Here is a 20,374-nt window from a genome sequence, read left to right as displayed (position 1 = left end):
GTCGCTCGAGTGAAAGTTATGATTTGCTGATTTGATGATTTGCTGAAGATGAACCAAGCCCGGATGCGCGTATTATATCCCTCCAACGACCGGCGCTACCTCGCCGGCACCGTCATCCTTGTATGACACAACACAACCGATCCTGCACCGGCGCAGCTCTGTTTCTCCTTCGATGGCTGAAGTCGAGCTATTCGTCCGCGGGCATAGAATGTTGTGCGTTGATATCGATTGAGACTTCTTGGAGGAAGAAGAGAGGACGCGTCCCGGCTTGAAAGGTTTTGTCACTGCGGAAGATGGGAAGTGGTTGTATTGATTCGAGTTTATTGATGGATTGTCCCTCTGCTGCAGGACTGTAAAACTCATAGATGGAGATGGGAGATATCGATGGCTCCAACATCCCTGCACTTCGGCAGACCGCCGCCGCCTTTGTGAGTCAACAGTATGCAACAGTCACAGGATAGCAAGAACAGAACAATCCGAGTCATCTTTGCATTAATTAGAATACAGCTGATGTAACACAAGCTACGCGTGACTGGTCGCGTCCCTGTGTCACACACAACAAGGCGCATCTACAGTCACGCATGTATATTCCTCTCCGTCGCGCACACTACAAACTAAACCACCTCTGTCAATGGCGACAAACGACTACTCCGACTGGCGGCTAGATGACGCAGCTGAAGATATCGAGGTGGACTACTCAGCCTGGGAGACCACCTCCAAGGATGCGATCATCCTTGCCATCCAATGCAGTGAATCAATGCACACTGTGCGAGAAGAGCTATTGAAGAGCGAAGATGAGGATGAGAAGGGAAAGGGGAGAGGCAGGACAAGTTTTGAGATTGCGTTGCGAAGCACCGTCGAGCTGCAAAAGAGGAAGGTCGTCGTCGGACCGAACGATTCAGTCGGGATCGTCTTCTGGGACACAGTGCGCTCCTTTGCCTTTTCACGTTCTGTATGATGTGCTGACAGTACGAGTAGGCAGAAAAGCAAGGGGACTATCGGCATATGTACGTGTATAAAGAGGTGGGGCTCATCACGGCCGAGAGCATACAGGAGCAGATGCATCTACTTGCTCGTGCGGTCTTCCTTTCCCATCTTTCTCACCATCTGACCCCAATGCAGAGCAAGAGAAGAACCCGACTTACCTGAGAAAACGTTTCCAGCCGAGTACAGAACACATGCCCATCAGCGATATGCTCACAGCGTGTAACGCTATGCTACGTACAGGAGCGCCGAAAAGCGGCACACATCGGATATTCCTTCTGACCGATGAAGACGACCCCACTGCTGGCCTGCCGGCAGACCGACGTATCAAGCTCCTTCAATCTGCTCGCACTCGCGCAGGCGACACGTACGAAAAGGGTTGGAATATCATACCTTTCTTTATATCCACTCCAGAGCACACATTCGATCCGAGCAAATTCTGGAGAGAGGCGCTCTCGCGCGAAGGGGAGGAAGGCGGGAGTAGCACGGGCGAGGGTGACCTGGTGTCCGGATTTGAGGAGCTCCTGAGGGAGATGCAAGTTAGGGAGATACCGAGGAGAACGTTGTTCCACGTCCCTCTCATCTTGGCCGAGGGGATCACTATTGATATCAAGGGGTACGTGTCACTTTTCGACATTCACGTGACTGCTGATGACCGGAATAGGTATGGGCTCGTGACTGTGCAGAGCAAGGGACAATATAAGTATCTTGCGGATCGGGATGGGATGCTGAAGGAAGCAACCGTCAAGACAACCTATATTGACAAGGCGTGTCAACTACCCTTTCCACTCGTTAGATCACCTTTCGCTGACCTGGTCGTGACAGGATGACCAAGGTGAAGTCCCCAAAACTGACATTCGATACGCGTTACCCTTCGGCAAGACCTGGGGTGACGAGCAGCAAGACGAGCCCATGGAGGTGGACGAGACCGAAGAGAAGAAGCCAAAGATGCGCGGTCGGCGGGGAAATATACTTGTCGTAGAAGGCGTGCCTGCGGTCACGCGACACGAAGTGTTGTTTACCCCGGAGAGGATGAAGGAGCTGAGGAGCATGGTCCTCGAGCCGAGCATCAAGCTGCTCGGGTTCAAGGATCGCGGGGAGCTCACATTCTTTGATAATGTGAAACATTCAGTGTTTATCTATCCATCAGAAGATGTACGTTCATTCGCTTTCCAGCCCGGAAAATTTGCTTATCCACGCATGTAGGACTACACAGGGAGCACACGCACCTTTGCCGCCCTGCTACAATCCCTCATCAAGAAAGACAAGATTGGCATAGCGCTCTCGGTCACACGACGTGGCTACACCCCGCAATTCGTCGCTCTCCTTCCGCGACAAGAGGAGCTGGACTCTGACACTGGTGCCCAACTCCTTCCCCCAGGACTACATATGATCCCTTTCCCCTTCGCGGACGATATTCGCGAGTCGGCCTACGATCAGCTGATGCAATGCACCGAACATGAGAAAGACGCCGCATTGGCTTGGATCAACAAGCTCACGATCCGCGCAGGATACGACGCGGATAACTACCCTAACCCGACCCTCAGGCTGCATTACAAGAACTTGGAGGCCGCGGCATTTAATGAAGCGTTTGATCCGAGCGAGTTTGAGGATTTGACTGTACCGAATTATGCGTCGATTCAAAAGGTGCGACATCACTCCTGGTTGACGTGATAGCAGTACTAACCTGAAACTTCAGCGCGCCGGCAAGCTCATTGAGCAATTCAAGGATTCGGTTGATGCCGATAAGCGAAGCGCAGGTGTCGTGGCTGTTGCAACGGGCGCTAAGCGACAAGCGGTCCGTCCCTGTTTCTACCCAAAGAGAAATGCAATTGACGGTCAAACAGGATACAACAGTTGACGAAGCAGAAGTTCGCGCGAAACACAGCAGTGGACAGATTAACAAGCTTACTGTCGTCCAACTGACAGGCTTCTTGAGAGGCAGAGATATCGTGCCGAGTGGAAAAAGGAAGGCGGAGTTGGTGGAACAGGTGGAGCAGTATCTGTCGAAGCATGGTTGATATGTCATTGTTCGTTATATGTCTATCTTGTATACTATAAGGGCATGCATGAGTCACAAGTCTACTAATGAGCTTAAGCACGAAGCGGAGGACATCTCGTCGCCTCTCAAGACAATTTGGTAAGCCGGCGAGTGGCGGCCGGGCCCACAACGAGAAGCGAAACTTCTTATGATCGATTCTCGGCTGGCTCCGAGACGAGCATAAACTATTTTGATGACGACTAGGATTTGTTTTTGTTGCAAATTTGACCGACAAACAGAGGGGGGAAGGGGGCAGATCGCACCATTACATCTAGTAGTCAAAATAATGCGATCATTTGTGTGTTCCTTGGAGTACGCCGTCTAAGCTCACACCATTTGTGTCATGGGTAAGTCAGAAGCGTTTGGAAGAAACAGGGATTTCATGTCATGTCTCGGAGCCGAATATAGTTGCTCGTCCTTATCTCCGCTCACCAACCCTCGGTCTCTATGAGTGGTAGCAAACAACTTCGTGGCGTGTTGCTCGCAACGATGGCGAGGATCTTGCCCTTGTTGTCGTCCTAGGATACTCGTCTTTGCCGTGATCGATGCGGCACCGCTGTGACGGTCCCTCCTTTGTCTCCGAAACGCGATCACTCTCTTTTGTTCGCCGACTGGAACTTGATGCGGACCCACGTGTTCCTCGCTCAATTTATCCTTTGGCCCATTCTAGATCATCAAACGTCAACAGAGATCAAGAAGGCAGCAGAAAGATTATTAGGGGAAATTGTTGTTGAGATGTCAGAAGCGCGTCCAATTAGAGTGTGTGTAATCTGTCCTGGCTATCTGATGTTGCCTAAAGCAGGACGCGTTCTGTGCGCTCATCTTCTATTCTCGCGATTTCTATGTGCATGTGGGATACGAGTAGCCGTGATCGCAGCGTCCGATGAGGAGGAGATTATGGCTCGCATCACGGGCGGGGTATCGACATGGACTAGAATTTCGCTTTCTTTCTAGAGCCCCACTTCACGGAATCTTCCGAGGCCTGTCAATGCGCCGGATGGACTTGTCTGCTTCTCCCATCATAATCGATCCTAACCCGAGAGAGATGCGCCACGATAATACCGTACCCGGGTCTATGGGACCAATTCGGTCGCTGGATAGAACGCCAACCTATAAATGGAAAGACCTCGCTGCGAAAGATGATCGCTTCCAACCCTCTTTAACGATATGACTACGTTTCACGCTTCCTCTATTGCTGACCGTATACAGATAGATGAGGAAACGTTGCCGAGATCCTCGCGCGTCGTCTCAGCCGCCGAAGGACGGCGCTATGACGCAGATCAGCGGGTTCTTGTCCCAATCGTCTTGAGCGAGATCGGCGATCTGCAGCACAGCTACGAGGCAGACACTCCATTGTGCAGGTTACTGCGGACACAACGGATACGCATGAGCTGACGTCGTTGGGACTGTCTTGTCGCCCAACCCCGGTCCGTGGAATGATGTCCGAGGATCGTTGATGAACCTTGCTTGAGTCGACAGGCGATACCGGTACTCTGGTACGTCTGAGTACCAAGGAGAGTGATTCAAGCTGATAAGAACGATGTCTGCAAACTTCAATCCGACGGTGAACTATCGCCTGAAGAACGCCAGGCCTGCCAAGACAACTGCAGTGATACGGGCGTCAATTCCAAGTCGTGGCATTGAGGAAGCTTTCCAAGGTGCATATCATTGCTGTTTTCATCAAGGTTGGATTGAGCTTGTGGAGATCACAATTGGAACGGCCAAGGGAAATGTGCGAGGTAAAAAGCTTAAAACAGGAGCTCTTTCTCCATGGCCTTTCAATCCGTGGAGATCCTTCTCGACAAGCCAACAAAGTTGGTACAGCGCCGGGGAATGATGATATGGAAGGTCTCGCATCGTGCACGTTCAACTCCCGAGGCCTACGTGCACGATATCCCTATCACATGCGCCGCAGTACGTTGAGCGTCTGCGGGACTGGAAAAACCCGGCGCTAGAAGCGACACGTGTTGCCAGCTGAGCTCGGACGTTTGCAAGGCCGAGTCATACTCTACTTTTTACTACACGTGCAGTAACACGAGGTGGGTGCCAGCAGAAGACTGGAAGAGAAGAGAGAGTGCAAGATCTGGACCCTGGAGAAGACGGGTGGAAAGAGATGCGAGAGATTACGGCCGAGATGAGAAGATATGGAATGTGTGTGGCTCCTGATTGAGGCTGGACGGTGTTTGGCCAGCCGACCAAGGGTTGGCCCCCTTGTCGGGGAGTGAGTTTCCAGCTGATGAAGAGGCCAGGCCATACTCTATTGCACTTACAAAGCTTTTTGCATCTGCGCAGCTGGTAGGCAGTACTGGAGATTCACGCGAGCTGGAGATGGCGGATCTCTCGTCTGCATAGAAGTAGGCCTGGCCATGGGCTAGGCGGTTCTATCGGGGCAGCACGGACGCCGGGCATTCCGTCGATATATTTCAATATGTACTTGCTGACAAACAGGGTTGATAGACCTATATCAAATGGGCGGCAAATCTGCGCAGTTTATTCCATCAACTGCCGAAACGGCTTGGACTGTATGATGGGAACCGGCGGTGCCGTTGGCAGCGAAAGAAGGGACGGGGAGATCGGGCGGTTTCTCAGGGTTGAATAGTAGGCTTAGAAGGAAAGAGGTTCGTCAGCCTCAAGAGTACTAATGGCAGTATTGGATATTGTTTGAATTTTGGTTAGCGATGAATATCAACGAATTGAATTATTATTATTTTATCCTAGGTTATTGACGTCAGGAGATGCTCCATGCTAGGTTAGGTGACCGGGATTGACTGAAGCTCCGGTGACCCTGAATTGGGTAACGGGGACAGCCGCTAGTGCGGTGAGGAGCGAGGGGGAGGCGACGGGGGGCAACGTCGTTTGTACTTGACTTCTCACCATCACCTGCGACTAACAGCGAACAGCTTGATTTATTATCGAGTCAGGCAATTGCAGATATTCTACCAACCAACAATTCGCCTCGTGAACACAGCGCGTCCTACACGCTGAGCCGACGTCAGTGCCCATCCCTTTGGCTTTGGTCAGTTGGTGACCACAACGAGGGCAGTGCCGGTTACGACTTCCCCGTGCGTTTCGCAACCCCTATCACCCGTACCCAGCACCGCTAATCCACTGACGGCGTAGCAGCAGAGCAGAAGATCAGGAATAACACACAAGAAGAAGAGAAGTCTAGACGCGTTGGAAATTTCTTCGTTGCCGCGCATATACCTGGCTCAACAGCGCCATACCGCGTTTGGAGGATATTACGACGCCTTGGACCGAGTGTTCATAACTCTCCTCACTACTGTCGACATCCTACAACCGTCGCTATTCTACCGACAAATTACTAGACTGTAACGATATCTTTTATCTGCCGCCACCACCACGCTAGTTTAAACCCTCCACGCGCAACCACGTCCACCTCCTAAACACCCATCACCCATCACCCCTATACCACCAATGCCTTCAACACTTTTCGCTCCTGCCCCGTCCCGCTCCATCTCTTCCCTCCCACCACTCGACATCGGAACGGCCGGTCCAGGACGTTATCCAACCCAGGCTCAGCTACGCGCCTTTCCCCCTCAGCAGACGATCCAGGCTCAGGTCCCTCAGCCTGGGAGCTGGTACGTCGGTGCCGAAAGAGAGCGAAGGATGAGCACTGGCGCTGCCCCCCCAACGGTGCAGGGGAAGAGGGAGAGGCGAGATAGTGCAGGACCGTTGGGTCCACCGACGAGGAGGCCAGTGAGGGCAGTCATGCCTGCCCCACTTGCTCAACCTCAGCAACCTGTGTATATTTCTCTCGACCAGCCTCTACCTCAATCGCGTCCCCATCCTTCACACGCCTCTGCCCTACCTCCTACTACCCAACCTCGTATGCGTCCCACAACCAGCACCCCCGTACCCGCTCCTATTCCCCAAGTCGCAGAGGATACCCATCGCCCCTTCTTTACCGCTTTTCCCCACCGCGTCCTTAAAAAGCGCCATGCTACCACCCCTTCTCTCGGTGCCCAGCCCTCATTCCAACCTGATCCGGAACAACAACAACAGCGTCGTCGTCGATTCTCTTTCGGTTCCCGCCCTGCTGTCCCTCCCGCGCCGCTGACCATCCCACCTCCAATGACGGCGATCGAGAGACGGGAGACGATCAATGCCTCCGGCTCGCCTGTAGAGCTCAAATTCGGAAGCGCCAGTGTGCACAGGTATGGCAGAGAGGAGGATCGCCCAGGCAGACTTAGGGTCGTCAACGGCGAACCCGAGACGCCGGACACTCTGGGGAGGTGGAAGGGTGCGAGCGCGGCGAGGGACGGGCGTGACGCGTTTGGACACATGATGCCCACGCAGCAACCTGCCAGCACAGCACCCGCTCGCGCCACTGTTCTCCTCCCTCCTGCTCCAAACTCTACTCCAGCACGCAGCCAACCCCCACAGCAGAACGGGATCGTACTCCAGACTCACGCGCGTAACGGACAGGACGGCATGCTGCTCAATATCGTACGACCGGAACCGAGATATGCGACCAATCACGCGCCTGTGCGCGCAACGGCCCCATACACGGCTCCTGCTGCCTCAGCCTCTAGCACAATTGCGCCTACTTATCACCCCCCACAGACCCAGACCCACCCTGCTCTGGCCACCCATCCACAGCCATCCTCCATCGCTGGCTCGAACTACCAATCGCCGGAACCGGTATACCCTACGCGCCCGGTCGCATATGACGTGCGAAACCCGTATCGCCCACCTTCCTCACAGGCGCAGCATCTGCAACCCCCAGCGCAGGGACAAACAGTAGCCCCGGGGTATACGCAGAGCGCACCGGCAAGCATTGCTAGGAGCACGTATTCTCTCCCCAGCTCAAGTGCCCGGAGTGTGTCGGGAGAAGAAGATTATCGGTCACGAGCTACGGTGCCGAGGAGCAGGTTGTATGACGAGGGCCGGCGCGACTGGGAGCTGGTTTACGGCCAAGGCGGAGGGATGGGGAACGTCAGATCTACTGCGGAGCCGAGGGCCCATCTGACGTATGAGAGTAAGTCACTCCACTCTAGCTGATGCGAGTTGGATTCTGATATACGTTTGTTTCCACAGTCATCGCTGCTGCTGCTGGGTTCGCAGCAATGCGCATGTGGGAAGATAATCTCCGCCAACAGGGGCACGCGCCTCATCATTCCCTCGCTAGGGAACTCCTCGCCGCTTTCGCAGCAGCAGAGATCGAGAAGCTCGTGGAGACCAAGGGCCTCGCCTGGCTGGACAAGGAGCGCGCGAAGAGGGAGGCAGCACAGAGCGCAGACAGGCTTGTGAGGGAGCAATATCCCGATCGACCTGCTTCTGGCCCTGCGCCACGCGAACATCCCCCTTCGTCTGGGCCCCCAACGACCAGCGCCCCTGCCTCCGCCGCATCGGCAGCATCCCGTCGTTCCTCCATGTCGGCCAGTTCGAAGCCTCCCATCACTCTATTCTTCCCACCTCCCAGCTCGCCCTGGGCTAATGGAGCACGTCCGGCTCCTACCAGCACGGGACAGTACTACCCGCAGGGGAGGGCGGGCAGCTCTGTTGCGGCTTCCGCTACAGGCAGTTCGGTGCATGGCCCGGAGGACATGAGCAGGCTGAGGGAAGAGGAAGCAAAGAGGCACAAGCTTATCAAGCGCGACTTCGCATACTAACGCTGCTGAGGCATTCGACACTATTTCGCTACAAGACACTTCAGACGAACAACTTCTTACGACTTTTATGACAGACACGATCTCCTTATCTCATGGTTCGACATTCTTAGGGCATACACGACACACACTTCTGCTTTTCTCTACGCTGTACGCAACCAACCGAGCTGGCGCCTCAAAAGGCCGCCCCCTACTATTGTTATCCTAGGACTTACACCTGTCGTACTTTATCGGCGCAGACGGAAACGCAAAGAACTGGAAGAAACATTATGCGTCGTCTTGCAGCATAGCATAACATCCGTGTAGTGTAGTGTAGTGGTAAAAACAGGTGTGTAATTTATGGACGTGATATAAAGTGTTGGATTTTTGGGCATTTTCCTGGAATCCTGTCTTCAAACAACCCCTACAGAGATATGTTTCATCTGGCTGACGAACGCAGCCAGCGCATACCTCAGCGTCAAGGACAAGTCTTTCGACATGCAACACCTCTCATCGTAGTTAACCTTTATTCCTTCGGCAATTTCACGTCCGAGGATAATCTGTTCGTCAGGTCATTCAGGGACAATCCGCCGTTCGAACCCATCACGTACTCATCCTCATCTCTGAAAATACGTGCATCTGGCAATACATGAACCTTTGTGATAAAGCTATCGTCCTCCCTGAAGAAGCTGACGGTCGTGTATTCTAGGTCGGATTTCAAGCTCTTGCGAGGCATGCAACTGGCCCACGCAAAGAGTAGGCCTGTGAGTGCGCGAGCGGGGAATGTTCAGTGAAGCGGCGTACTGGATTGTGGCAGAGACTGCACCACGATCAACTAGCGTCTGTCCCCTACCAGCAAGCTTGATGAGCATGGTCAATATGAGTTGATCCTGGATGCTGGCCGAGTATACGATCTCTTCGTCCATCAAAACTTGGCGAATGTTGCTATCAAGACTGTGCACCCCATAACTTATGGGCCCAACTCGGGTCGAAGTGACATTTGATATTCTTGAAGAGGGCGGGAGTGATTCGCATTGGAAAACCCTACGAGTATGAGTTGTCGCAGACGCGGTTCAACTGAAACAAGCGTTGATGAGTCAAACACCCGAATACTTCCACGGATGCTGAGAAACTTCAATCCGAACCGCGTCCCATGCGACCGGCCCAAAGAGCATTAACGACTGCTGTTCAACCGACTGCAGGAGGAGGGCCATATTGCTGGGAATAAAGACTCGCCGGGGCGAGCTCTCTTCTCACACCACGCCAGGACGGAAGGATGGCAAGTGTTGAATTACGGTCGACTATGACCGCGACAAGAACAACAAGCATATTACACGACGCATATCTTACCAGATGGCGCTGTCTCCAAGTTTGAGTGGTGTGGGGCAGGACTCGTTCCTGAAATGTACACAGATGCGGAATGGAGTGGTGGTAGATAGGAGAGAGAACATCGTGGCTTCTCTACTGCTGGAGCCATGGATGATTCAGCATTTCTTTGGCTGTAGCACGATCCTCCGGAACGAGGCATAGCGTGCGCTCTAGGAACGCCGCAAAAAGCTCCCGTTTCTCTGGCGAAAATCGAACAATGTCGGGTCCGCGCTCTTGTAAGAATCGTCGCGAGCGAAAGTCTTTGATATCAATTATTGCCCCTTTGAGTTGCCATTTCCCAGTTTCTATGCATGCTTGTGTCAGGTTTCACCGCTATCCAGTGGTGTCTAGGAGCACTCACTGCTGTTTTGCGAAAAGTAGTTTTCAGCTCGTTTGCCTTCGCTGATCAAGCGAGGCGGAATATCACCCAGGAGGATAATCATTTGCACCAAGCTCGCCGCTGAAGCGAGGGCTTCTTTTTGCCCCCGCAGACGCGTCGATAACCTCTGTTCCCATCCAGGCAGTGTAGATCTACAGAATATGGTCAGGTTGAACGTGCAAGTACAAGGCTTAGACAACACACGACCAGCGCAGCGGTCCAGATCTCTGCGGCCTCAGTCCAGCGATACCCAACAATAACCTCAGGTGCCCAGAGGCCCGTGGGCTCTATTGTCGGTACCTGGGACGTCGTGTCCAGCTTCTGGGCTACACACTCCATGAGTGCTGGTCTATGCTACCAGCAACTTCCACACTTACTGCATGTGAAATCTATGAGTTTGATTTGAAGAGCTTCAATGTCCACAGAGTGAGTACCAAAAGAAGGCCGGTGGCTTCGGACAATGTATCGTGGAAGGTGTGCATCCGTGATGGAGGAATGGGATTCCGATTCAGGGAGATAGTATAATTCCGTCGGGTTCTGCGCAAGCTCAGATTCAATATCCTCATCAATTGCTTTGATGGAAAGAAGGATGTTTGTTGCCTTGAGATCTGGATCACCATCAGGCACTGCGTCATTCGTACAGCAAGACTCACTAGCATGGACTACGCGACAGTCTGTGTGCAGAAAATCAAGAGTTTGAAGTAATTGCCGAGCGACTGTTTTAATTGATTCTTCCGGAAGGTTTTGCCACTTTCGTGACCTGAGTAGGCTGTAGAGATCTGGTCCAAGTACCTCAGACACAACACAGAAATGAGTGCCGCTCGGTCCGACGGAGTGCTCAAAGTGATGTAAAAGCCTCGCAATATGATCAGCTTGCCCTTGGGTGTTCTTCTCGTTGAACATTGCGTATAAATCTATGAGTCTCTCGTATTCCTTCACATGTGTCCGGGCAGCGAAGATCTTGAGTGCTACATGTCTTGCATCTCTGCCAAGAGCCTTTCTCAGCACTGGCTGACATGTGTACATTGCTTGCACTTACTTGTTATCATATGCGAGCCAAACCATTCCTTCTGTCCCCTAACCTAGTTTGGTCACTACACGGTATCGACCGTCATGAAGAACATCGCCAAGATGCAGCGGAAGAAAACCGCCCTGTTTATATGTGTCTAGCGGCTCTTCTGCTACGAGCCATGGCGGGATCAAAGGTTGCGATCCAAAAATTCCTCGGACAGAGCGTCGGGCCACCGAGAGCAGTCGAGGAATCAAGGATGTCATGGCAAATTCAAGCTCGTTCAACTTCAAGGCACTAGTTTCAGGGCTGCATGTGCAAGTGCCGTGCCTGAATGCGGTGCAACCATATTGGGGTCTCGCCCAGACCCGCATCCTTAGTCACCTGCCACCACAACATAAACAGTGCATAACAAAAGTGATCATCCATATGGAAGATTTTGTCAAACAAGAGGACAGATCCTGCCATAATTTCCAGACATTCACTTGCAATACTGATGTCATCTTTGACTATACTTAACTAATGGTGTGTTGTTTCATTGTTGCTACAAATACACTGATTTCATTCTAATCTGCTTTTCTAGAGTTGTAAACAGGTCCACATTGTAGAGTAGTGTGGGTAAACTAAATGAGGTGTGATCAAACATAGGTGATGGTCTATTCTTTGAGCCAAGGATGGCTCAGCATCTCTTTGGCTGTGGCCTGTTTCTCCAGCACAAGACACAACATGCATTCCAAAAAGCTGGCAAAAAGCTCTAGCTTTTCTGGCAAAGAACAAAGTACATTTGGGCCCACAATCTTGTAAGAACTGGCACAAACAAAAGTCCATATCAATATGGACCCCTTTCAGCTTCTAGTTGCCAGTTTTTAAGTCATACATGCACCAGCCTTGCCAAGAGGGTCTTTAGGCATGTACCAGGCTCCTGAACAACATACAGCATGTTTTCCTTCAAGAACCAAATGAGATGGTATATCACCTAAGATAACACACATTTGCATGGGCATCTCCACCATACAACTGAGGGGAGCCCAGGAGGTTCTCAAACACCCTTGGCTTTTGTAAAGTCAGGATGTCAAGGCACATGACAGAAAACATCTACTAGCATGCAAAGCACCAAGCAAAACCATTGCTCTCTGCTCTCTATCACCCCCTGATCAATCACTTGCTGCTCCAGACGTTGGCCTTTCTTGAGTATAGAAGCCACATTATTCATGGAGATGTCATGTATAGGGTGCTTTGGTGTTTGCCTGAGCAAACTTCTGCACATATATTCATCTACAGTCATGCAGACCCATGACACGGCCTGGTGAAAAGGTCCGCAGCCTGCTCGCCCAGGTCCAGGCATGAGGACCCTGACCAGGTTGCATCAGGCATGGCCATTGCTCATAAGCATGGGCCCATCATGCTAACACTGAACCAGTATAGATATTTAGCATTAGTTACCAGTATGTACCATTATGAAATTAAATGATCATTGCATACCATTATGCCCCCAGATGACCAGTATACCCCTTGACAGGTCATGGTGCTCTGGGGAATCACTGCAGGAAGCCATCTCCATGTGTGTCAAGTGAAAGGGTCTTGTGTCAGGTGAAACAGACTTGTGTCAGGTGGAAGGGTCTTGTGTCAGGTGAATTATCAAGATCAATTAATGTACAGTATATACAAAAAAAATAGCCAATGGGTATCTAGTTCCAAGATTAATGAGCTAATTATAAGAAAATTTCTTGCCTTTAGCAGCAGCCAGCTCCTTTCAGGCCTCTCTCACCCATGCCTGCGCTGACCTAACATGTGCCCAGTGTGCCAGGTCCTCCTCCAACACCTTGATCATCTCCTGCCCAGTCTTCTCCATTCCAATGTTTGACAGTTGCTGAATGATCCATTGAATATACTTGTGAGCCTCTTCTTGGTGAAGGTTGCAGACAAACTTGAAGCCAGTATGGAGCAAGATGGCAAAGGACTGAACACAATGGATCCAGCTGGCAGGGAGGATGAAGCCTATGTCATCCATCTGGCAGACCCAGTAAAGATCTTCAAGCTCAGCAATGAGCTGAGCTCCATAGTCATGCCCTGTGGTGCCTTGAACTGTTCTTGATAGGAGGGCCAAGTTCTTTGAGGTTGGCAGGGCAAGGAACCAGAGCTTGTCAGGCACACCATCAAGCTCATGCCTCACTGCAAGCTCTGTGACATGACAGAATATGAGGTTGATATGGGGAAGTGTCAGGCTTCCCTTCCCCATGAACAATGTAGAGACATAGATATCTCTTGTTGGCAGATGAACATCCACCAACACCTGAAGCACTGCATCAGGTACACCAAAGCTGATTTTTCCCATGCCTTGAGGGGAAGCCAGGATATCAAACACACCGTGGGATAGGACCTTTGAATGGGGATTAAACCCCTGGGCACCATGGTGGATCCAGCTCTGCAGGACTTTGGCTTTGGGGACTTCATCCCCAACCATGGTAGATTTGACCATGGAGACTGTCACCCCTTTGTCAGGTGATGCCAGGAAGCCTTGAAGCACCAGGAACTTGGTCAGTTAGACACCTGGGCTCTTGATGAAGGCCATGATGCTGAAGGTAGGGAAGGGCTTGATGTGTGCTTCCCTAGACATGGCAGCCTTGATGACTTTGCAGCCAAAGGCACCTGACATAGTAGCCAGGTGCCCACAGGCAAGCCAATCCCTGAAGGCCAAGAGTAACCAAGTGTTCTGCCACTTCTCCATATTGGCATGCATCTGTATTGACACCTTGCTCAAGGGCAAGGTGAGATGGCTCAAGCAAGGGTCATGTGGCTCAGAGAAGTAGAAATCTGTCCTTGTGTCAGGTGCACATTTAGGGCAATGTATATACAAGACTTACCAATGGGATTGAGGGGTTCCTCCCTCAGATCAGCCAGCCCATCATGAGAGGAAGTGGAATCTGCAAAAGGACTTAGACTGTGTTACTTGACACTTGACATTAGATGTACCTCCAAGTATGGGGCTACCCATGTCCCCCCCTTCCCAGCCCTCTGTCTTCTCCCAATGCTTGTTGAGCATTGATTGTCCATCTACGCAGCTGTGTCAGGTCGATTCCTCATTGGTTCCCTCACAACTTACCTGCACCAAAGGTGGGATCAAAGCTCTCTGCTTCTCCCCTCACTCTTGAGAGCTCAAGCATCTTGGTAGCAGCTGCCTTGTTTAAAAATGGAGCTCATACCATTGGCAGAGAGGCAACAGTATCTGTGTCAAGTGAAGATAAGATGATTAGTAGTTGATCTGGACCAGGTTAACACTTGACACTTACCTGTCTGGTACCTCAGGCCCACCTGCACCTCCACCTCTCCCACCTCTACCCAAATCTCCTCTTGCAGCTCATGCTGCTCCTCCTCCAGCTCTTCCACAGTCTCCAGCACTTGCATATATGCCCAGTGCAGCTCCATCCTCTCCTCAATCTCATAGGAGAGGTCCTGCTCCATGACCTTCTCCTCCCCCAGGCCGAAGATCTCCCCATTATTGATGCCTGACCTCACAGTTAGCTTCTTCATTTGTTGTGTCAGGTGGGTACTTACTTGTTCCCTGGGAAGATCCAATCCCTTCCACAGCCCATGTGTGCAGCCACTCCACCCTTACCCTTTGCCTCTTGGGAGGCAGCAACAAGGACTCCTCCCTCTCCTCTGACTCGAACCTGCTGTCAAGCTCATCTTCTTCATCAGAGTCTCGAATTTACAATACTCCTAAGCCAAGAGTTAGTATGCCTGATATTTCCCAGTTGGTAAGCATGGACTCACCATCCTCCCTCTCCACAAAAAATGTACCTGACACAGGAGTTAGGCAGCTGCCTTAATGACTTGACCCTTTATGAGTAGGACTTACTGGTAAACAAGGCCTTTCCCTTGTCCTTCCACTTCCCCTTCCCTTTCCCCTTCCCCTTCCCCTTGCCCTTGATCAGGCTTGAGTTCTTTGGCCCAGCAGGAGAGCAGCACTGCTTCCAACCTGACACAGCCAAGCCTGTTGGGGCCCTCATGGGGCTACTTGATGCAGCCAGCCTGGATGTGCTCGGCTTTGCCTTTAGATGTGCCTGCAAATAATGTATTAGTTAATATGATATGTCAAGTGAAAAGGACTTACTGGAGCATGCCATGCACACAGAGCTGCTGCTCACCCATCCCACCACTCCATCCCTCTCCAGGAGCACCAGACTCTTGTGCACTGGATGATGCACCAGAGACTGGTGTCCAGGCGCCTTGGAGTTGAGATCAGGGCAGACAACCCACTACTCGACACCTCCTTCCTTCCCCCTCTACTTCCACCTTGGCAAAGGTGTGCAGCGCCTTCCCCGGCCCATCCTTGACATAGAGGTCCCCAAGCCTCCCAATGGCATCATTGGGTGGCACCTCCTCCCACCCCTCATTGCAGTGAAAGACATGGTATGGCTCACAAGTGTGAGCCATACCATACTGCAAGGTTGCCTCTGTGACCTTGTCTGTATGCATGTGTCAGGTACATTCCACTTGACACAAGAGAAAGTACTTACATTTTCTTAGATGCTGATAGGGGGCAGGGTTGAGCATTGTTGGTGGTTTGCTGTTAAAAGGATATGTTTGAAGTTGAGCAGAGAGCAAGCAGAGTGGAGGGGGTGGTGGCAGCAGGTGGCATCAGGTGGCCTAAGCTGGCCTTAGGTGTGGTTAGAGTTGATCAGACCACATAAAAAGAGGGCGTGAATGCTTCTGTCAGGGTCCAGTTGGCTTCCGAATGCATCTGGCCTTCTCATTATCAGGAGAACCACAATTCAGGGTCCCAAGAGGCCTACTGGTGCTTCTTAGGACCCTTACCTCACACACAGGCCCAGTTGTGCTTCTTGGGACCCTTACCTCACACACTGCTGGTTGTGCTTCTCAGGACCCTTACCTGACACAGAGCTGGTTGTCAGACTAGCTCATTGTCAGGTTATTGCATTCAGGCATTAATCAAATGAGTGACTCACCATGAATCCACTATGTTACATTAATTCACCTGACACTCTTAGTTGGTTCATACAATGTTTAGTGCACCTGACACAGCACATGCAGCCTGGGTTTGCATTCCTAGCACTGGTCCAGGTGACACTCCCTGGCTTTTCTAATTATTGCAGTATGAGTGACATGGAAACTGAAGGGGTGGCTCTAAGTTACACACCTGAACATTGATATTGGGGTGGATTGGGCAGGCCTGGGTCTCTTCCAATCTATGCATGATGACAACATCTCTGGGTATCATCTCTGGTGCCTGATCATTTTACCACCCTTCATGCCCTTATCAATGTGCACCTCAAGCACCTTCTTCTTGCCAGGTGCCCTACCTTGGCCCACAAGACAAGACTAGGATCTCTCAGCAACCCCGGAAATGCCTGATGTTGCTTTGTGTACCTTCAGTAGTTGTACCCACCAGGGCCATGGTCTGCTGGGGGGGAATCATCTTCTGATTCAAACTTGTCATCCTGCAGCATCAGGTCACCTGACACTTTGCCATTCCCTGTGTCAGGTGAGATGTCTTGAGGAAACATGGAGTGCTTCCTCTAATTCCACATGTTCTTCAAGGTTAGAAAAGACAGCTCAGGGTACAGATGACCTGCCCCCCCCCCCAGATAACACATGGCCATGTCACAGTCAACAAACCTGCTTCCAGTTCTCAGCCCAGTGTCAGGTGGAAGCAAGGCATGCTCACCTCATCACATAATAGGCCTTCCAGTCCATATGCACATCAGCTTGTTTCCTCTTCAGAAGAGTCACCTCTGATGCAGAAACATCATCAGGGCTGCTGTGGAAACATGGTACCAAGTGGCATGAGTGGATGACTGAGGATGGGTCCACAAAGCCATATGCATCCTCATTGTCTCCAGACACCCAGCTCACTTGATCCAGTGGCTGGAAAAGCTGAGAGCCAGTTGAGTCAGTGTCCTCTTGTGCTAGCCACCTGACCAAGAGTACATCATGCCATTGAGGTGTACAAATGTTGGTGGGTTGGTGTGTCAAGTTGACATGAAAGATGCATACCATTTGGGCATACCAGTAAGGATGGGAGTCCATGGAATCTTCCCCAGAGAGAAGCATGATATCGCACTGCCCCTTGCCCACATGGATGGTATCTTGAGCATGCCGCACATCATATGTTGTGTAGTTGATGCAGCACACCATATGCCAGTGTATTCAGTTTTGCAAGATCAACAATTCCGCCCTTTCCTCCATCAAAAAGTCTTCTATGGGACTGTCATGAGCCTTCCCAGTGATTTGCAACAGAAGATAGTTCTTGAGACACTGGGAGAACTGCTGTGTAAATATGAGCAATGGCAATGTCATGCAAAGTGTCAGGTGAACCTCACCTGACATGACCAATCATTGGGATCTTCCAGCTCCCATCCACTGATAAGAGACCAGGCATGGCTTGTAGATGCCATATGATAACTTGTTGCAGGGTCTCCCATGCCAACTAGATTCTCATTGGAAGGTGCCTCCATTGGCAGCTGTTCTGCACTCAAGTACTGGGCCGTGCACTCCATCTTCCCAATGCAGCACTCCACTTTGGAGACCTTCTCCACATAGTCAATCTTGCTGGCCCTTCTGTAGTACTCTTTGACCTGCCAATGAGATAGTTTGCCCTGATACAATTCAGCATCACAGGTCACTTGACACAAGGAAAGGGCCTTACCGGGTCTGTGGAGAAATTGTTTGTTGTACCCAGCCTTCTGATACAGGCAGTATAATCACCCATAAAGTGCCATTTTGGAGTCTGCAGACTGAAAGTGGTGGGGACACTGGCTGCTTGACCAGGAGCCCGAAGGACACCTGACACGCCAGCCTGAAGGGACTCTTTGTTGCCAGATTGTTGAAACTTGTGTTTCTGCATGCTCTTCAAAGTGGTTTCCTCAATGGTAACATTGGCATCACAACTGGTGTCATTGGGAGTGGGCACACTATACTTGACACAAGTTTCCCATTGGAATCTCTGCATTACATTGCCCAACCAGGTGGTCACCTCATCTAGTAACTCCAGAGTATCTGTACCATGAATTCACATCTTTCTGAGGCAGTGAAAGAGGGCCAGAGTGTACAGCACAGAAATAATTAGCTGATTGTCTGGTTCAGGAAAGAGCCCCTCAAAGGCTGGAATGGCACACTATAGAGGAGTGTCAGGTGTGATGTTGTGTCAGGTGAGATCTGCCATACCTGCAAGAGGTCCTCATAATCTCTGGCGGCTAGCCAGGATAACTTGGAAACCCCATGAGAGTTGAATGGATGGATGGTGCCCCTTCCAAAGCTCAGCATGTGGCAGAAGCAGTAGTTGAGTAAGAGAATGGGGCCTGACCCAAGGGTGTGCAGGAGCCAAATGAGGTGCTCCAACAATGATTTCCAGATGCCAAGCTCAACCTCATGCATAAGATCAATGGGGAGCATATCATACACATTGAAACCATGTGGTTGGAGGATGCTGAAGGCATTCTGTGGTTATCCATGATGAGAGAGCAGCATGTGTCAGGTGGAATCATGCATACTGGAATTGAGATATAGGACTGAGATTTGAGGATGTTCTCAACCCTGGTGGAAGAATCCCCATGTCCATCCTTGTATATAGCATTGTATGCCAACTGTACATCAAATTGGTGAGCTGTAGTGTCCACTTGCTGATTGGTAGTCTGGAAAAGGCAGTCCAACTCTGAGCCCATTTGGTACACTTCATTTGTTCCCATTGTACATCATGTACAAGGCATCTCTCCCAGAGTACAGATGGTGGCTATTAGCATCCTGTGGATTTTGAGTGAGGCTGAGCACCATCTGTGGCACCTGACACACACTTTTCTGGGTAGTCAGCACAGTATGTGAATATCCAAAAGTATACATGGCACTGATGCCTATCAGCACACAGCATGGGTATTCCATGCTGGTATGCTTCAACAAATTCACAATTCAGAAGGGTTCTCCAAGCTGCATGCATGATTATGCTCTTCATGTGGGAAAGCAAACAAGCATTGGGGGCGTGGCCACTTCTTGCATAGAATGCTTCACTGAACTGATGAGGAAGCTGAGCATGTATGTCAGCTGTAGGAACCAGCCCCCAGACACAGAGAGCTCATGGTCAGAAAATGGGCAAAGTGATGGCAGGCACCTGACATAGGACTACAATGTTTGTGCACTGACTGATTGACAAACATGGCATAGCTGGGCCACAAGTAAGAATGGCCAAACTGAGTAGCTTGAGTCACATCTGACCAGAAGCAAAACCCCAGTATGGCCTGAGGTAAAGTGCAATTGGGCTTGACAGGGCTGTGAAGGAGCTGCTGACATTCATTCAACATGTAGTCTCTGGTAAACCCCTTGCCAAACAGGCACTGGGGTTCAGAAGGAGAGGCCTTCAATTGTTGCCACAGCTTGAAAGGCTCCCAATAAAAGCCACCAGATTGACGGTCATTCATAACCACATCTTTGGTGAGTTGTGTCAAGTCACAATATCAGAACCTGCTTAGGACATAATTCCAATTCCCCAAAGCCCCTCCCAGGGGCACCAAAAGGCAAAGTGGCTTGCTTTTCCAATCTGGACCATAATGGAAAGGACCATAGGAGGCAGGCAGTGCATTGAGTTTGTTGAAGCAGGCATGCCACTTGACATGTGCAAGCTTGGTGCCATCAAAACCAGGCACTCAGAACAGTGAAAATAATTGCTCAAGGTCAGCCAATGACTTCAATTGACCATTGAACCAGTGATGAGCAACCAAAAGAGGCCTTGCAGTTGGGCCAAGGGTGCTATGTGTCAGGTGGGCCCCCCTGATAATGCAGATTCAATGTCCCCAGCAAGTAAGCCTTCACAATCCTGTTGCAGATCAGGTATTGAAAGCAGTTTCACAACATACTGTTGATAAATGCCAAAGGTGTTGGGCTGTGTACACCATGGCTGTAATGAAAGCATGGATTTGGTTGACTGGACCACCTGACACAAGGATGTGTCAGGTGGTTGCTGTTAGGGCAAC

General features: G+C 51.0%; 7 protein-coding genes across 7 annotated transcripts; 2 read left to right on the top strand and 5 right to left on the bottom strand.

Moving 5' to 3' along the window:
* Positions 1–631: 631 nt before the first annotated feature.
* Positions 632–3,005, top strand: DACRYDRAFT_83456 (ku70-like protein; the record flags this gene model as incomplete). The annotated part of the gene is made up of 8 exons (XM_040776626.1): positions 632–947; positions 983–1,080; positions 1,125–1,600; positions 1,649–1,751; positions 1,810–2,139; positions 2,191–2,631; positions 2,684–2,782; positions 2,832–3,005. The coding sequence occupies 8 exons, from the start codon at positions 632–634 to the stop codon at positions 3,003–3,005; spliced, it is 2,037 nt and encodes a 678-aa protein (XP_040625229.1).
* A 4,614-nt stretch (positions 3,006–7,619) lies between these two features.
* On the top strand, positions 7,620–8,736 carry DACRYDRAFT_70765 (uncharacterized protein). Its single transcript, XM_040775927.1, has 2 exons — positions 7,620–8,024; positions 8,084–8,736. The coding sequence occupies exons 1-2, from the start codon at positions 7,973–7,975 to the stop codon at positions 8,656–8,658; spliced, it is 627 nt and encodes a 208-aa protein (XP_040625228.1). The 5' UTR covers positions 7,620–7,972; the 3' UTR covers positions 8,659–8,736.
* Positions 8,737–8,977: 241 nt separating this feature from the next.
* Positions 8,978–9,654, bottom strand: DACRYDRAFT_24393 (uncharacterized protein). The gene is made up of 4 exons (XM_040773668.1): positions 9,439–9,654; positions 9,246–9,374; positions 9,106–9,194; positions 8,978–9,058 (listed from the first exon to the last, which is right to left on the bottom strand). Exons 1-3 carry the CDS (start codon positions 9,558–9,560, stop codon positions 9,161–9,163), a joined length of 285 nt encoding a protein of 94 aa, XP_040625227.1. The 5' UTR covers positions 9,561–9,654; the 3' UTR covers positions 8,978–9,058; positions 9,106–9,160.
* A 771-nt stretch (positions 9,655–10,425) lies between these two features.
* On the bottom strand, positions 10,426–11,446 carry DACRYDRAFT_110769 (kinase-like protein; the record flags this gene model as incomplete). Its single annotated transcript, XM_040769120.1, has 5 exons — positions 10,426–10,533; positions 10,586–10,707; positions 10,759–10,989; positions 11,035–11,366; positions 11,421–11,446. The coding sequence occupies 5 exons, from the start codon at positions 11,444–11,446 to the stop codon at positions 10,426–10,428; spliced, it is 819 nt and encodes a 272-aa protein (XP_040625226.1).
* Positions 11,447–13,143: 1,697 nt separating this feature from the next.
* On the bottom strand, positions 13,144–15,947 carry DACRYDRAFT_18003 (uncharacterized protein; the record flags this gene model as incomplete). The annotated part of the gene is made up of 13 exons (XM_040771324.1): positions 13,144–13,907; positions 13,941–14,204; positions 14,255–14,314; positions 14,364–14,444; positions 14,494–14,569; positions 14,594–14,616; positions 14,681–14,896; positions 14,946–15,092; positions 15,165–15,191; positions 15,250–15,454; positions 15,539–15,619; positions 15,651–15,859; positions 15,911–15,947. The coding sequence occupies 13 exons, from the start codon at positions 15,945–15,947 to the stop codon at positions 13,144–13,146; spliced, it is 2,190 nt and encodes a 729-aa protein (XP_040625225.1).
* Positions 15,948–17,075: 1,128 nt separating this feature from the next.
* DACRYDRAFT_57316 (uncharacterized protein) lies at positions 17,076–17,561 on the bottom strand (the record flags this gene model as incomplete). The annotated part of the gene is made up of 1 exon (XM_040775430.1): positions 17,076–17,561. A coding segment is annotated over one exon (486 nt), but the record flags the coding sequence as incomplete, so codon positions are not given.
* Positions 17,562–19,105: 1,544 nt separating this feature from the next.
* DACRYDRAFT_57499 (uncharacterized protein) lies at positions 19,106–19,368 on the bottom strand (the record flags this gene model as incomplete). Its single annotated transcript, XM_040775450.1, has 2 exons — positions 19,106–19,154; positions 19,205–19,368. Coding segments are annotated over 2 exons (213 nt in total), but the record flags the coding sequence as incomplete, so codon positions are not given.
* Positions 19,369–20,374: the final 1,006 nt, after the last annotated feature.

Source organism: Dacryopinax primogenitus (assembly GCF_000292625.1).
Source record: "Dacryopinax primogenitus strain DJM-731 SS1 chromosome Unknown DACRYscaffold_19, whole genome shotgun sequence".
NCBI classification, from domain to species: domain Eukaryota; kingdom Fungi; phylum Basidiomycota; class Dacrymycetes; order Dacrymycetales; family Dacrymycetaceae; genus Dacryopinax; species Dacryopinax primogenitus.
The sequence above is the reverse complement of the archived record's forward strand: the minus strand, read 5'-3'. Positions and strand labels throughout refer to the sequence as shown.